Source organism: Hakea prostrata, chromosome 6, assembly GCF_041222555.1.
Source record: "Hakea prostrata isolate BN-2017 chromosome 6, UWA_Hpros_2, whole genome shotgun sequence".
In the NCBI taxonomy this organism is placed as follows: domain Eukaryota; kingdom Viridiplantae; phylum Streptophyta; class Magnoliopsida; order Proteales; family Proteaceae; genus Hakea; species Hakea prostrata.
In genome coordinates, this window is record NC_142605.1 from 31,208,306 (window position 1) to 31,225,175 (window position 16,870).

Here is a 16,870-nt window from a genome sequence, read left to right on the forward strand (position 1 = left end):
ACAAATGACTTAGTTTCTTTTTGAAACAATAAATCATTTATTTCTACTAAATGACAACAACACAAGACATAAAAAATAATATAAATATTCTTAAATAAAATGTAGGATGTAACAAACAACTTAGTTTGTTTTTGTGGTAACATTTCAAAATATAAAAACAATAAATCATTTATTTCTATTAAATGACAACAAAACAATACATAAAAAATAATATAAAATGAAGAGGACTCATGGGATCAGAATGATCTGAGGTCAAAATCAGGACTTGGATCAAGGTTAATATTAGGATTAAATCTATTGGTTAAAATCAAGGTCAGGATCAATGATAGAATCAGGGCCAGAATCATAAACAAAATTAGGGCCAAAATCAACACCAAAACTAGGATTAAGGTCAGGGCCGAAAAATAGGGATAGGTTAGGCAAGACAAACAATAACACCAGGCCCGCCCTCAGGGCCAATCTTGAGCTTAGGGCGGGGCAAGCCACCTAGGCCAAACTTGCACCCCTAATATGGGATGTGAGAGTGAGAGTAACAGACTTCAGCTTACGAGCCACCATTTCATATTGGAGAATGTAATCCTAACCAAGTGTACTTTACCTAACATAGTTAGTAGTACAAATAAAACTAAAGTTGTTTTGTTTAATGTCTTGTGATTGTGTAGTTGTTGTTCTTGTATTGTGCTCTTGCAATATTTTGTTTTATTGTGCTATTTGGCTCCCCCTAGTATCTTGGTGGAAACTTCAAGGTCAACTTAACAGTTTTTTTTTTTTTTTTTTTTTGGGATGAATAAAGAAATATATTAAAGACAACAACACCAAGAATACAAAGGGAGAGGGGGGGGGGAGAAAACAAAACCTTTCAAGAGGAAGGCCTAAAGGAGGAGGTGAGACTCCAAGAACTAACAATTAGCCTATTCTTGGGGAAGTTAGTCACCAGGGGATGGGGAACATTGAGGAGTCTAGATGAGACCTCAAAACAGATGGCCTTCTAAATCATGTCAAGGGATCGAGACTTGGAGGACCATCGCCTAAGATTTCGCTCTCACCATAAGTGGTGGATAATCGCACCAAACACTAGCTTGCCAACTTGGTCACAAAGGGAAGAGCCCAAGAAGATTCTCAAGCACCAGGCCCAATCTCGAGCAAAGCCATAAGAGCGCCTTGACCAAGGCAAAATGGAAGCAAGGGCTTTCTCCCAAAGAGAGCAGGAGAAGAAGCATAAGAAAAATAGGTGCTCAAGGTCCTCAGTACAATTCCAATAAAGGGTACAGCTAGGGTTAACCTGGATATGGCAACTAATGAGGAAGGCTTAGGTAGGAAGGGCTAGGTTAAGGGCTCTCCAAAGAGTAAGGGAGTGACGGGGGATGTGACCTTTGAACCAAACTAGGGGGCCCAGGGGACAACAATAGAGGGGAGTCTGAGAAGATTCCAAGCAGAGGAGGTGGAGAAGAGCTTAGTGGGGGAGGGAAGCTAGATGGTGATATCTTTAGAGGAGCCAACGATAAGGGGAGGGAGAGAGTTCCACACTTGTGTGAGTCTTGGGTGGGGGGAAGGGGACCAAGAACCATTAGTGATGAAGGTAGATAGAGGGGTGAGTTTGGGGATGTGGGAATCATAGACAAAGCAGGGGCCTAAAAAGGGTAAAGAGGATGCCCGACGGATGCCAGGGGTCAAGCCGAAAAAAAGTGGACGATCCAAAAGAGATTTGGGTAGAGATAGCATAAAGGGCCAAGTGACGAAGAAGCAAAAGTTTTCTCCAGACTCAGGAGAGGTTGGGAGGGATGGGGACAGTCCAAATGGAGTCAAATTTTAGTAAGTGAGAGTAAACCCAAGAAACCCAGATGGAATTGTGCTTGGAGGCAATTTTCCAGATGAGTTTCAGGAGGCAGACAAGGTTGATGTCAAAAATCCGGTGAATGCCCAAGCCCCCTTCGGTTTTGGGGCAACAAACAGACATCCAGCTGATAGGGTGGAGAAAACGGGAGGATTCATGGACTTTCCAAAGGAAGGCACAATAGTGGATCTTGGAATGGAGAAGATTCAACACCAGTAGAGATAGGAGGATTGGAGAACAAAGCGAATGAGCACCACTCGATTAGCAAAGGAGTGGAGTTTACTTTTCCAGAGTCAAAGTTTTTTCTGAATATGGTTAAGCATCAGCGAACAATGATGGAGAGTGAGGCGGTCAAGGATAAGGGGGAGCTTGAGGTAGGTGTCAGGGAAGGAGCCCGATCTAAAGCCAATAAGGAGGAGAAGGGAGGAGCGGACAAAATCGAAGACTCCGAAGAGAAAGAGGGAGGATTTTTCTAGGTTGACCTAGAGACCAAAAAGGGATTCGAAGGACGAGAGGGCTTCGAGAATGGAGGAGATGGAGGAGTGGTCAGCTTTAGCGAAAATCATAAGATCATCCGCAAAAGCAAGGTGAATGAGTTTCATGGATTTGCATTTAGGGATAGGGGAGATGAGGAGTTGGTTAGTTTTGGTTTAAAGGAGACGAGAGAGGACTTCGACAGCCAAGAAGAAGAGGTAGGGGAGAGGGGGCAACCTTGACGAATACCAACCCAAGAGGGGAAATATCCAGCAAAGGAACCATTGGTGATGATAGAAAAGTGGGAGGTAGATGTGCATATCTTAATCCACTGGACAAAGGGAGGTGGGAAGCCCATTGCAGAGAGGGCTTCACTAATGAAATCCTAGCGAAAGAAGTCAAATGCTTTGTGGAGGTTAACCTTAAGAAGGGCTGCCAGGGAATGGGCAACTCTATCAAAACCTTGAACAATCTCTGCATAGAGGAGGATGTTATCCGAAATGCTATACCCAGAGATGAAAGCAGATTGATTGGGACTAAAAAGAGAGGGGATGACTCGCATAATTCGGTTTGCCAGGACTTTGGCAATGAATTTATAGATGAGATTACAAAAGGATATGGGACAAAAGTCAGAGAGGGAAGTGGCCCCGGGTTTTATAGGAATGAGGCAGATGAAGGTTTGGTTAATGGAGGATAGCTGAGAAGGGTTGAAAAAGAAGCTATGGATAGCATGGACGAGGTCATCCACGATGAAGTCCCAAGAAGCCAAGAAGAAGCCCATACTAAAGCCATTAGGGTCGGGAGCTTTGTTAGCCTTATGGGAACAGATGGCCGAGACGATTTCCTCTGGAGAGGAGATGGAGCTAAGGGAATCAAGGGAAGAGGGGTCAACAAATTTGTTGAGAAGGGAGGGGGGGGGGGGGGGGGAGAGAAGTCGGAGAGAGAAGAATGAAATGACTTCCGCCTTGATACTAGGGGGATCATAGACCTAAGAGCCGTTCCTAGAGAGGAGACAAGGGATGTAATTGAAGTTAAGGCGGGCTTTTAGGGAGCGATGAAAATAAGCAGTGTTAGCATCCCCAAGCTCAAGCCATTTGATTCTCACCTTTTGACGAAGAAAGCTTTCTTCCTGGAAAATAAGGGAAGAAAGGTCCAGGGAGAGAGATTTCTCATCATCCGCAAGAGAGGAGTTACGGGGGTCTCTTTGGAGAAGAGTTTGGATCCTACTCTGAACGACAAGAGGAGATGTGGGAGATGTTACCAAAAGAAGAGGAGTTCTAGGACCGAAGGGCAATTTTGGTGCTCTTGAGCTTCCGGGCAAAAGCAACTAGGGGAAGTTAATAGACCAGTTGATTCCAAGCATTTTGGACAGTAGGGAGGAAGGAGGGGTTTAAGGTCCATATGTCAAAGAATTTGAAAGGTTTGGGGCAAAAGAGAGGGGGTCGAGGATGTGGAGGTGGTAGGGAGAATGGTTGGAAAGGGAGAGAGGGTAAAAGGATGCGAAAGAAGTGGGGAGAAGGGAGAGCCAGGGTTTATTGACAAGGAAACCATCGAGTTTGGAGGCGATACGAGCGTCTCCCGATCTGCGGTTGTGCCAGGTGAGGTGATGACCAATCCAACGGAGATCAGAGAGACCCACATCATCTAGGCATGAATTGAAAGCATCAATGGCCATCAGGTTTGGCGAGCAACCACCCACTCTTTCATGAGAGAACCAGACGATATTGAAGTCGCCTCCAATACCCCAAGGGTGTCCCACAGTAAAGGGATAGATGGCGCAGAGATCATTCCAAAGGGGGGAGCGATCAAGACAGCAGTTGAGGCCATAGATGATGGTGAGGAAGAAAGGAGGATTCAAGGGGGAGGGATAGGGGGTAAGACGAAAATGCATAAGCTGGGGGGGGGGTGGAAATTAAAGAGGTTTGAAATTTGGTTGAGTCTTATAAAATCTAAATACGCCCATTAAGGGTAATATTGGAATTAGATAGAAAAGACCAAGAGGGGGCAATAGAGAGGGCAATCCGACGATCATTATCGATATGGACATGGGTTTCAAGAAGGGCACAAATGAGGCTTCTGAATTGCGAATGGCGGATTTGACTTCAACTTGTTTGGCTTGGGAGTTAAGACTCCTAATGTTCCAAATGAGAAGGTCAGTCATTGAGATTGCAACGGGGGGGGGGGGGGGTAGCACTAAAGGTGTGAGAGGGGCAAGTGAATTAGGAAAGTTGAAGATCATAAAATGGGGGGGGGGGGGTAAACTCACACAAGGTGGAACTTAAGGGGGAGGAAGTTTCTAAGATGCTGAGGTCAATGGTGGAGCAAGAGCTAGGGGAGTTTGGGTTGCAAGAAGAGGTTAGGCAAAGGGTTTGGTCATGGGCGGTGGGGTTAGGGGGGTGTGGGTGGTTCAACGTTGGGGGGGTCCATGGGCTTTGGTCTACAGGCCTCACACAGTTAGGATGGATTAAGGGAGGTAAAAGGGTGGAATGGGGTGGGCTAGAGGAAAAGTTATTGGGAGATGGGCTTGGGCTAACATTAATAGAAGGAGGAATTGAAGAAAGTGAAGGGGTGGGGTGGGGTGGGCCAGATATAGGAGAAGATGGGCTTGGGCTTAGGTTATTATTAGGAGGGGTTAGGTTGGAGGATGAAATGGGCCTAACACTTGAGGTGGGTTGGTAAGGCCCATTGAAGGAGCCAAAGGGGATAAAGGGTGGAGGGTTAGAGGATTTTATGGTCGGCGGCGTTGGAGGAGGTATATTCAGGCTATTTGGGGAATGGGGTTAGGAGAGAGAAGCGGTACGGCATGAGGTAGAGGGTTTCACAAGGGCGGTGGTTGAGGTGTCATTACCGCCAGCAAGAGGTAGGGAACATACCTGGGATGCTTTGGCGCAGGTGTGCAGGGACTCTAAGGGCTGCAGCAACCAAAAAGGAGCCAGCATTCCATCAACAGTGGAAGGTGAGGTAGTGTGTGCAGGTGCAATGTCAGATGGCAGTGCAAAATCAGGCAATAAGGGGGGCTTCACCGTTGGAGGCAACAGAGAACCAAGAGCTATAGAGTGCATCAGCGTCAAATTCAGCAAGGCAAAGGTAGGTGGCATCTATTTCTGACGTCTTCTACTTCTCCGATATGTCTTAACTACCAGAGAGGGAGAAGAAGATTTGGCAACAACGTCAACGGAGCACTGTTCAAGCCTGTTGATGATGAGGCATGATGAATTGGAGGCAGGGGAAGGTGGCGGCATCAAATATTCAATCAGCGGCAGCATGCGAAGCAGCAACGGAGAATCCAAACGAACGGTAGGCGATTTTGACAAAAACGGCAACGACAGCATCGGGCTAGCAGTTGCAGGAACATTAGAGGCAGCAGTGCAATTCGAAACGTCATGGCCGAAAGAGGAGCAAGCAGTGCATCTATTGGGTACCCAATCATATACAATGATTTGGTCATAGTGGAGACCCAAAGTCGTCTTCAATGGAGATACAAGGGGGTAGGGGCTTGTCAATAGGGACTTCCACACAAATTCGGGCATAGGAGAGGGCAAGTTGAGAGTTTAGGGTCTGCATGGTGTGGGTGACCGAGTGTTGAGCCAATACGGCTAAGGTAGTAAAGATTCAAGAATTCCAACGGGAGACCAAGGAGATTAACCCACAAGGGAAGAGAGCTGAAGTCGACCTTGTGAAATGGTTTAAAAGGTTTCCAAGACTTGATGAAGATAGGAGACTTACCAACAAACCAGGGAGAGCCTTCAAGGGCTTTGTCTTTGCGAAGGTAGAGGGGAGCTTGAACGAGAAAATACCTATATCAATAACACATGCTTCCAAGGAGCCTTGAGCATGCCATTGCTTGGAGAGGGAGGTTTGGACAATGCGGAGCAGAGGGCAAGGGCCAAGAAATTGGCCAATCATAGCCAATTTCCAATGGAGAATGCTAGGTTTTGTAGCAAAGGAGTGGCAATGGAGCAGAGGAGGATGGAGGGAAATAGGAAAGGATGCATTCAGGGGTGGAGGGAGAAGGGTGGGAGAAAAGAGAGTTCCTAGGTATTTGAGGTGGAGGGGGTGAAGAGTTGCAAGTGTTACAGGGGGTTTGATTTTCAAGGGTGGAGGTTGGGGGGGGTGGAAGGAGGGGAAGCAGGGAGGGAGAAAACGTCTGGAGCCATCCTCGAGTTCTCAACTCAACAATTTTTTTTCAAATTATTTACTATTTTATTTCTTTTATTTTTGGATGAATGAAAGAATCATTAATCAAAAGAGGGGGGTGAAAAGAACAATGGGACTATACCCAACAAAGCTAGACGACCTAAACTCTGATTAGTGGAGGTAACAACAAGCAGTTTGAAATTAAGCTCTGATATAGTGTATTTTGAGGTTTTACTTTCAAGAAATCTAAGCTTGCCACCAATAAGAGTAAATCAAGATTTAAGGCTAGTTTTTGAATATTCTATACATAAGATTTGAATTTGATGATTTATTTTGAATGATTCAGTTTGAATTTAATGATGGTTTGATTAGCGTCCTTGTGGACTAAACACTTAAATATATCTAGCTCAGGTCATCAAAATAATGTATGGCACCACAAAGAAACATGCTTTATTATTATTGGTTCCCAGAAATTTCAAGAAACATACCATCTAATTCACATGTTATTTTCTTGTTATCAACAATTTCCCCACTTTTTCTTCTTCCCTAGCACTATTATCATACTATGTGTGGAACCATTATTCCAACAATTTCTATTTCATCTTGGAGTTCAAATAATGTCAACTCTTTCCTCATATTTCTATACTTTTTCTTTTTTGGGCATTGAAGATGTGAAAACTTCTCCTTCCTATAAGCATGATATCTTAAAGAAGTATAAGTCTTTTCACGCCTATCACCGGTCTATGCAGTCAAAGAGTCGCATAGTATATGTTTCTTTAGTAAGATGGACGTCTAACATAAACCAAAAGCACATCAATATCATGGAATGTTAACATAAACCAAAAGCACATCAATATCATGGACTGTAGAAATTCAAAGAATACTAAGCACCTGTAATGGGAAAAGGCTTTCTCCAGGCAATTTTTCATCAAATACCTGTTCAATACAGAAAGCAACCAATGTCAAGAAGGACCCATAACAAAAGCAATTATAGGTACCTTACAATTGACAAAACATACCAGACTGTTGTCAATACCAATGACATCTTCCCTAAGCACACCCATCATGAGGCGCATCAGGCCTCCCCCATTAGCTTCCTCCATTCCATTCTCCAACTGTTTCTGAGCCATCCTAGCTTTGAGCTTTGCTGCTAGGTCTTTTGGTCCAGCATCACGTGAAGTTCCTTGGTCTGTAAGTGATGAAGAAGCAGATTTTGAGGCTTCTGACACACGACCCTCCTGGTTCCTGTCCAATGTCTGAAACAAGTCATCCAAGGAAGCATCTCCTGGTGGATCGCTAAATCTACTCAGTTCATTGCTTCCAGAACCAATTGATGCCTTCATAGCCTTCAAAAAGACAGCTCCTTACATTCGTTAGGTTGGCTATTAACCAAATGAAAATACAAAGTTAAAATATCCAGCAACATGTTTTATATGATCTAGTAATTAGAACTTGAAAAAGTGAACAGTCATAATTGGTATAGGAATCCATATTATAAACATTGGAAACACTAAATAAGGGACAGTGAAAACAAGAAATAACCATCTTCCCTCACAAGAATTAACAAGTACTAATGGGAAAGACATCAGGTGATGGCAAAAAAATACATCATTAGGAGAGGACAGGTTATTGAAAACATAACCTGACGCTATATTCCTTCTATGTGAAAATTGAATTCACTCAGCTAGGCATATAAATGACATTTGGTTGACTCAACTAACTTCCCAAATCAGTCCAACCAAAACAATTGATTTTTCTAAAGACTGATAATGACATCATGGTCATTTCCTATGAGTTTCATTAATGGGAGAGGCTCCTTGTTAGCCATCACTCTCGAATTAACGTTGTTTCCATGGCCATCAACAAATTATCAAAACCTGCTTTCCATGCTGACAGAAGCTGCCTCTGTCCATAAGATTGGAGAATCTTCCAAAACATAGAAGCAATATCCAAAAGAAAAGACTAAAAACACTAAGCAGCTCGTCCCAACTCCTGCTCCACTAGCACAAGAGTATTATCATAGATTTTGAAGAAAGAAAAAAAAGAGAAATAAAATTTGGGATGAAATCCCACCTCTCTTGAAATTTTGTTGAAAGCCTCTTCAACCTTCTACAGATGTTGTAAGAGTGTTGTTCAAGAAGTCTAATAGGTATTCAGGCCAAAACTCCAATAAAAAAAGGTTTCCCAGAAAAGTAGCAATGAAGAGGAAGAGAGGACGGAGATCAAGCCGAGATATATCTTGACCCAATTGAGTTAAGGGCATCTTATAACACTAGTTGGACTGATATTTTGATTGAATCGAGACCCCCATTTGACTGAGATCTCAGTTGTCTTACAACTTTTTGGGATTTTTGACAAAAAACAAAAAAAAAAAAAAAACAAAAGAGAAGAGAAGAGAAGAGAGATCTCGCGAGATCTCATGAATTCTCAAACCATGACCTAATCATTCACAGCGCATTCCAGCTATGATAAACCATCTCTTGATAAAACACTCCACTGCACTAGTAGGAACTCAATCCTGATGCAAGCCTCGTCTCTCACTCAAAAAAACCTCGGTTTCTTGCAAGAAACCCTACAATTTACCCAGCCCAAACCATCAAAATTAACTCCAATTTTGATCGATTACTCCCGCTATTCTCCCAACAAGACCATCTGAATTTGGCTGCATTCTGCCCAGTAGAGATCCTAGATCCCCTTATTCTTCAGTGTTTAGAAACCCTAACCCTAAATTGTAGAAAGTTCAAATCCAGCAATGTACCACCATTTGTACACCCCAAACCTTAAATGGCTCCCCTACACTCACTTAACCCTACTATCAAACCCCTTTAAAGCCTAAACATAGTTTTAAGTCCTAAAACCCTATTTTGACATACCTGAGTTTTATCGATTCATCCAAGATCCTACATATTGGCTCCTAGTTGGTCTTCTACCAATGTAGGATTACATTGTATTGGATCCAAAGCATAGTTGCCAAGGATTGCATTGTCGCCTACATCCAGGCATCTAAGTACCTTTTGTTGAGGTCTCTAGATGCCATAACAGCTATAGTTCAAAGCCAAACTACTGATTTGGATCTTATTTTCTCAATCTAATTACTCAAACACATGTATTTACTTAGGTGACTAAACCAAGTCTTTAAGCTTGCATGGATATCTACTTAGGTGTTAAATCTATTTCAAAAAATTCTTTAAGCTTGCATGGATATACAAAGAAAGTTAAAAACCTGCTGGAACATATGTGGTTCAGATGGCCTATAAAACTTGATATGTGACTAAACCAAGTCCTTAGCTATCTGATGGTGGGATTGGCCACGACAGTCTTTGATGTGAGAGTAAACTAAGTTACTCATTTGCTAGCTGATGGTGGATTCGGCCAAGACAGTCATCCACATGCCTAAATGGCAACTCTCTGTACAGAACCTTTTACGTATGCCACGCAGAAAAACTTTTATCCATCAGATATCAATTACCATCTTACAAATGTTTTAGTGATACAGTTTTTCATCCTATAACACCAGACAAACATGGGACCTAAAAAAACGGAGGGGGAACCACAACGGCCCAACCAACCCAGGGGGCACCCGACCCCAAGGCCACGCCGCAATGGAACACACGGCCCCCGGAAAGGGAAGCACGACCGCCCCAAGCGGGCCAACAGAGACCCAAACGAAGGGGCGAACGAGAACCAAGAAGCAACCGCCGCTACTCAAACCAGGAAAAGCACAACCAGACCCGGGAAAGGGCGACTATCCTCAAACTAACCCCCGGACGCCCACCTCCAACCCCCCGGACAGGAGGAAGGCCCCTCGCCCGCCCACCACCCGCCCGGCCCACCCCGGCGACCGGCACCGAGGGACCCTCAACCCCCCCCGCAGCAGAGACCGCACCCAAACACCCGCCCCCAATCCAGGGCGGGCCCCCCCCACCAAGTCCACGCAGGGAACCCCCCCCACCCCCCCCCGAAAAGCAGGACCCCACCCCAAAAAACCACCGCGCGGAAGGCCCCCCCCCCCCCCCGGCCCCCCGGGGCAAAGGCCAACCCGCACCTCACCCGGAGAGCCCAAACAGCCACCAACGGACCGCCCCGCCACACCCGGAACCAAACACGGGAAGGCACGAGGACACGAGAGCCCCCAGTGCCAGAAAACCCAACCAGGCCCGACCGGCCAGGGCGGGAGGCGGGAGAACCGACCGGACCGAAAGGAGCGGGGCCCACCCCGGGGGGACAAACCCGCACCAAACCGACCAAGATGCTATTGGAAGCTATTTATTTAACCCAAATCAGCTCCTCCCCCGTGTGACTCCCAGGAGACCTGTGGCGGGGCCTCCTCCACCATTCTCCCCCGTCCATGACCTTGGATCTTTTTGTATTGTTCTCATCTTTTAATTGATTAATTATTCATCCACAAAAAAAAAAACATGGGACCTAAAAACTTCAAGCATATTCTACTATATCTCTTTTATAGATCATATGGGTACTGATAGACATGGTTACGCAAGAATAAATATCGAAGATCCATATTGCGTTTTAAAACTCTTGCTGGTCCACCCTCTTCAACAATTCTCTATTGTTGCATAAATGTTAATACTTTATACATAAAGAGACTGATGAAATTGTAAACCATCAAAAAACGTGGACTTGCTAAGCTCATTAGTCCATTACCAATTGAATCATCAAGTGTGATCCAACTACCAGATCCCCCCCCCCCCCAACGCATAATAATATGTGATCAAAAGATAGGGTTTCAGCTAAAACAAGCACATGCATCACAAGAAGTATTTTGGGTGGCTGTAGAGAACATCCAAAAACGAATATACAATGTTAAATAAGTAAATGTCACATGTCATCCTTCAACAAATTATCCACAATATATCTGTGGGTGATTTAGGTAACTCATGAGTCATCCCAGAATTTGAAAATTATAACTTTAACTTGAGACTATTCTAAGTTACCAAAGAATTATGAATCCATGTACAATTCATCTTTTAAAACAGCCCTTTTGGGGAATATTGAAAGAGAAAAAGGGACAGATATATGATAAGAATAAATAAAACCAAGGGGTGGAGAACACTGTGACTTACCTTTCCAAAATTAAGTGAAGCACTCTGATGCATGGAACTTCCTTTTCTTTCAATTTCTCCATTTACCACATTTTTCCTTTTCGATTCTGCATATTCCACTTCACCATTCACCATTGGTTCAAATGGTTCACATTCACTTCCTAACTCCATTGCACCAGTGGAATTAGCAGAAGCATCTTCTTGAGTGGACGGATATCTACCAGGACTAATTCTTGTGGGTAACCCATCATACAACGCTAAGGTGGGAACCGGATCTGAAACAAAATCATCTTAGATTAACCTATCTACAAAAAATATCACATTCAAATTCTCATTTTTATGAGACTTTCCATACCGATTCCACCTTCCACTAGCAACTCTTTTGAAGAATCCTCCTGACATGAAAAAAATCATCCAAGTAAATAAACAGATAATCCAAAATGTTTCAATTCAAGTAAAAATATTTCTTGGAAGTTTAACCAAAAATTCAGATAAAGAATGATAAATCAGATGTTTGTTCCTTGAAAGACCAAATTTCCTAAAATTAAAGTCATTGCATATTACAAGATTCTCACCAGTTTGAACACAAAAGCATCCTTCTCCGTTATCTCTCCAGATGGGTTTTCAGCACTTCTTTGATCTCCATATGAAATTTCATCTTCCTCTATATTTCTGCATGAAACAGGGAACTTCAGATATGTATGATCTTCAAATTTTAAAATCCAGAATGGTTGTTCCCGTAATTTGTTCTTTATCTCACTGTTGAAAGAACATGACCTAAAAAATTTAGAAATACCACTTACTCAAAATGGTCATGGAAATTGCAAGGAGTGTTTGACCAAATGTTAGGACCATGGTCGCCGAGATCTCACGAGATATCTTAATACATAAGCGAGACGAGATGGAGGTCGAGAGCAGAGAGTTGGAATATCTCGCTCGAGATCTCGGGATATCTCGCTATATCTCGCCATATCTCGCCCTAAATCTCGCTGAAACTCTCAATTTTTGCCTTTTTTTTGTGGATTTCGGCTGGATTTTCACTTGCAACTACTCTTAGCATATCGACAACATCAAAGGAAGATCAGTCATTCTCTTCTTGTCTTATGAACTTATGATTTAATGACTTATATAGAACTTCTAATATAATCCATATTGAAGGAACTAGAAGAGCTAGGGGTATACCTAAGATAACCTTAGGAGAAGTGGTGAGAAAGGATATGTATAGCTTAGGCCTTGTATCTAGTATGGCCTCGAACAAAACTGATTGGAGGGCAAGAATCCATGTAGCCGACCCCATTTAGTTGGGACAAGGCTTATTGTTGTTGTTGTTGTTGTTGTTGTTGTATATATAACTTCTAATGGTTGTATAATTTAATGATTCTATTCTTGAAAATTGAGATTGTGATACTCATATGGATGGAATTTAGATAACATTTAGGTTATTTGATGCATTTGATACACTTGCTCTTCATTTATATGCCTTAAAGGTTCTATATTACATGTTGTATAACCTTGCATTCCCTAATCCTACAACATTTCGGTTTCACACTATGGGTAGACTTAGAAATCACACATAGAGTTGTTTTCTATCAAATCCAAGGCCACCAATGTGTTCAAAAGGCCTCAAATAGGCTATATATTCTAAGTTTCAACCCAATTGGGACCCTAAAACCCACCGAAATGGGTCACCGAGTGGACGCCAAAAAATTGTATATCTCGACCGAGATCTCACCGAGATGGTCGAGATCTCTCTTTTTCAAGGTGGCGAGATCTCGCTTGAGAGCGAGATCTTCTACCATGGTTAGGACAACTATGTGCTAGTTCTTTAATCTTGAACAAATCTTCCCAAAAGAAAAACTTGGTATGAAACAAATGATACCATAATAATAGATGCCTCAAGCCCTCAAGTACTGCGAACATCTTTGTTTTGTATCGAGATCTCATATTATGGAATGAATGTATTTCATTTCCATTTACACAATTACCAGAAACCACAAAACATGTCACGAGCATGGTTTCAGAACTCTCTCTCAAAGGTCTTGGTGATCCCCAAAATTTAGATGGACTGAGATCTCACCAAGCTGGTGCACTTTTTTTTTCTTCTTTTTTCCCTTAAAAAAAAAGTGCAAATCAAAAGCAAGATTTGGGTTGGAAGCATAAAATTATAGTAGAATTCTAAGATATACCATGATCTAGTTAAGATACCAAGACATTAACTCGCAGGGCATCTTGCCTCGGAATCCCTAAAAGACGAGATATTACTGAGATCTCGGCCGGTTCTCATACAATGGTCACTAGGAAGCAATCTTGAACACACAAAAAAATTGTCCCACCCCTTTTATTGTTCTTTCTCGTATCCGCACAATTTACAATTGTTTACAATGAACCATCCCTTATATCCTTACTGTTGTGAGAGGGAGTCCTAATTAGAATAGGATTTTCTTCTCCTTATGTCTTCAGGACTTTTAGTTATTTCATATTTCTTTTCTATTTTGTATTCCCATTCCCTCTCTAAGTTGGTTCTAGTCTATGATTAGTAAATCTATAAATACCCTATTCAGGTGAATGATGAAATCATCTTTAGGAGCGCAATATTCTCTCAGTTTACAACACATACTTTTGCAGTGACCAGGCAAGCAGAAAGCTTCCAATCAACAAAAAGCAGAAAGGATCCACATCAGCATAAGTTAAGTTAAATCTTGATTACCCTCCAACTCACTTGTTAAACCAAAACGTTCACTAACTGTAATTATGAATCAGAAAGAAAAGGGGGGGTAGGGGGAATGCATGTGAAAGGGGTGGGGAAAGAACAAAGAGGGATGAAAGACCAGCCTGCAGAAAGTATCAAAGTATTCAACAAGAACTGATAACTGGCCACCGGGCTACCTGACTGTTCTGGAGGACTCCCGGAGAGAGGGCTGCAAACTAGGTCTTGAATTTTGTATCCACGGATGCATAAGTAATGTCTTCGCATCCGGTCTCTGACTAGCATCCTGAAATAGTTTTCAGTGTCAGGAAAATAAAAAATAGTAAAATTACATTGTCAGGCTAGGAACATTTTTCTCAGTGTCAACTGTCAGCTGCAATAAACAGTTTACCGGAATTCACTAGGGGGAAAAATGAATAATCAAAAAGGTAGGATAAAGACCTGGTAATTGGGAACTCAATATGCATGCAACCTTTCCAATGTAATCATACACATAATTAACCAGTCATGAATCTCCTTTCTTTTTTCCTTTTTCCTTTTTCTTTTTTTTTTTTTTTTTTTTTTTCTTTCACGCGGGGGGTGGGGGAGTTGTGTCGTTGGGGGATAAGCAATCATTTCAAAAACTTTTTGAAAAGACAGTCACCGATACTACGATTCCGTAAATTTTCATGATTTTGATAATACATAGCCAATTTAATTTAACAATTAGATACTAAGAAATATTCATAAAAAACTCAAAAGTCTCATGAAAACTCAGGATATTTTTACGGCTATATTTCTACAATTAAAATATTACTATTTGTTGGAATGTCTTTTTGCTAAAATAATTGAAGTTGGTAGAATTTATAGACACAAAATTTATGTATATTCATGGTTGCACCAGCTTGACCAGTCTGACCATCCACAACAAGATGAAAAAGGTCCCAATTCTTTCATTTCCATGCTTAAAGAAATTTAAGCTTCCCTTTATATCAACTATCATTTTGTCCCAAGTCTGTTCATTCTGCCCTAAAAGAAATTTGAACTTCAATTTGTTTACAAAATCACCAATACTCTCTAATTTATTGAGTTCTATCATTCAGGAAGTGCACATAGAGACCCTAGACCGGGTTTTTGAGAATCCATGTCACAACAAGAACGTTGAGACTTTCCAATAACACAGGTCCTAATCTCCTATGTGGTGCAGATAAAATAACTATTTGCACAGAGAACACTCCTGCCCATAGTCCAGGGGCCCATAAAGTATTATTCTAGGAATATGTGAAGTTATAAAAAAAAAATCAGAATAAACAAATGCAAAGGGATAAAGAATTGAGAAATATCAATTTCAAACATCACCTTCTTAAAGCACTGATGAAGGAAATCTGTGATTTCAGGGGAAAGATGATCAGGTATTGGTGGATGCTCATCCTGCAAAGCATAAAGCTAATTCATTCAGTTGAAAATTCATAAAAATAATCAATATGCTGATTATAGCACTGAACCAATATGCTCATCCTGCTAAGTGTAAAGCTAATAATTCAATCACTTGAGAGTCCATAACAATATGCAATCTGCAGACAATGAGAAACAATACAAACTCTTCACAAATTCAGAGAAATAGAAAACAGTAACAGAAACTCCACAAAACTAACAAGAAAGAACCTGTCAAGTTTTTGACAGTAAAAGCAAGAGAGAGAGAGAGAGAGAGAGAGAGATATGGAGATGGACGAGTTCAATATAGACGACTAAGAGTTTACAAAAAAAATCATAGTTCTTGACATTCTTGATAGTAAATTATCAAAGATAGGAACAAATATTCCAGAATAATGCTGGCATATCTAGACGGGAAAGAAGACCTGGACAATTCGCCAAAGTGCTGGCATTGGCTGGAGGTCATAGTAAGGTGGAATACAAGTGAGAAGTTCTATCACAGTGCAACCAACACTCCAAATATCTGATGCAGCAGAAACTCCTGACATTTGAATCACCTGCAGATAAAACAGTTAAATAAAACTTGCAATATAAAATTTACTTTCAAATCATATGCTTTTTTCTTTGTTGGACCTATGTTCCCTTAATGTGAATTTTGATTGTTCTTTTCCTTCATTTTTATAGGACAATTTCTTCTTCTTCTTCTTCTTCTTCTTCTTCTTCTTCTTCTTCTTCTTCTTCTTCTTCTTTTCTTTTTCTTTTTCTTTCTTTCTTTCTTTCTTTCTTTTTTTTTTTTTTTTTTTTTTTTTTTTTTTTTTTTTTTTTTAAACCTTTACACAAATCAAGAGTCCACGGTTTTGTATCCTAGACCTATGCAAAATCTCCCTTTCTTCTTGTAAAATTATTTCTAAACGAAAATAGTTAGTATTAGTCTTTGTCTAGAGGACAAAAATTCTACTTTAATTTAAGTAAAAATTTCAGTAGATCGATCCAACCAACTACAAATCCCAGGTTATGGTACCTGAGCAGCTAGCCTGTGGAGTTGCATCCGGGGCAAAAGAGAAAACTGCCTCAAGGTGGAACTCTACCTGTAACCATGGTACAAATTTCGACCAGAATAGTCGAAATTCCAACCAAAGTATCAGCATTTTCAAAATAGAAATGGAACTTATGGTATTTCATCTTGTTAAAATGTTTCAGTCAAAACAAAAACGAAATTTCAACCCAAAAACCTCAGTCGATTAT

The 16,870-nt window shown here is 41.5% G+C and overlaps 1 protein-coding gene across 1 annotated transcript in view; it reads right to left on the bottom strand.

Moving 5' to 3' along the window:
- The window catches only part of LOC149013346 (MAP3K epsilon protein kinase 1-like), a 50,210-nt gene that overhangs the window by 9,093 nt on the left and 24,247 nt on the right, over positions 1–16,870 (bottom strand). The window contains 8 exon segments of the mRNA XM_089158382.1: positions 7,337–7,381; positions 7,465–7,791; positions 11,527–11,780; positions 11,861–11,900; positions 12,081–12,177; positions 14,392–14,498; positions 15,551–15,622; positions 16,051–16,182. Of these exon segments, the coding sequence (XP_089014508.1) occupies positions 7,337–7,381; positions 7,465–7,791; positions 11,527–11,780; positions 11,861–11,900; positions 12,081–12,177; positions 14,392–14,498; positions 15,551–15,622; positions 16,051–16,182 (1,074 nt within the window).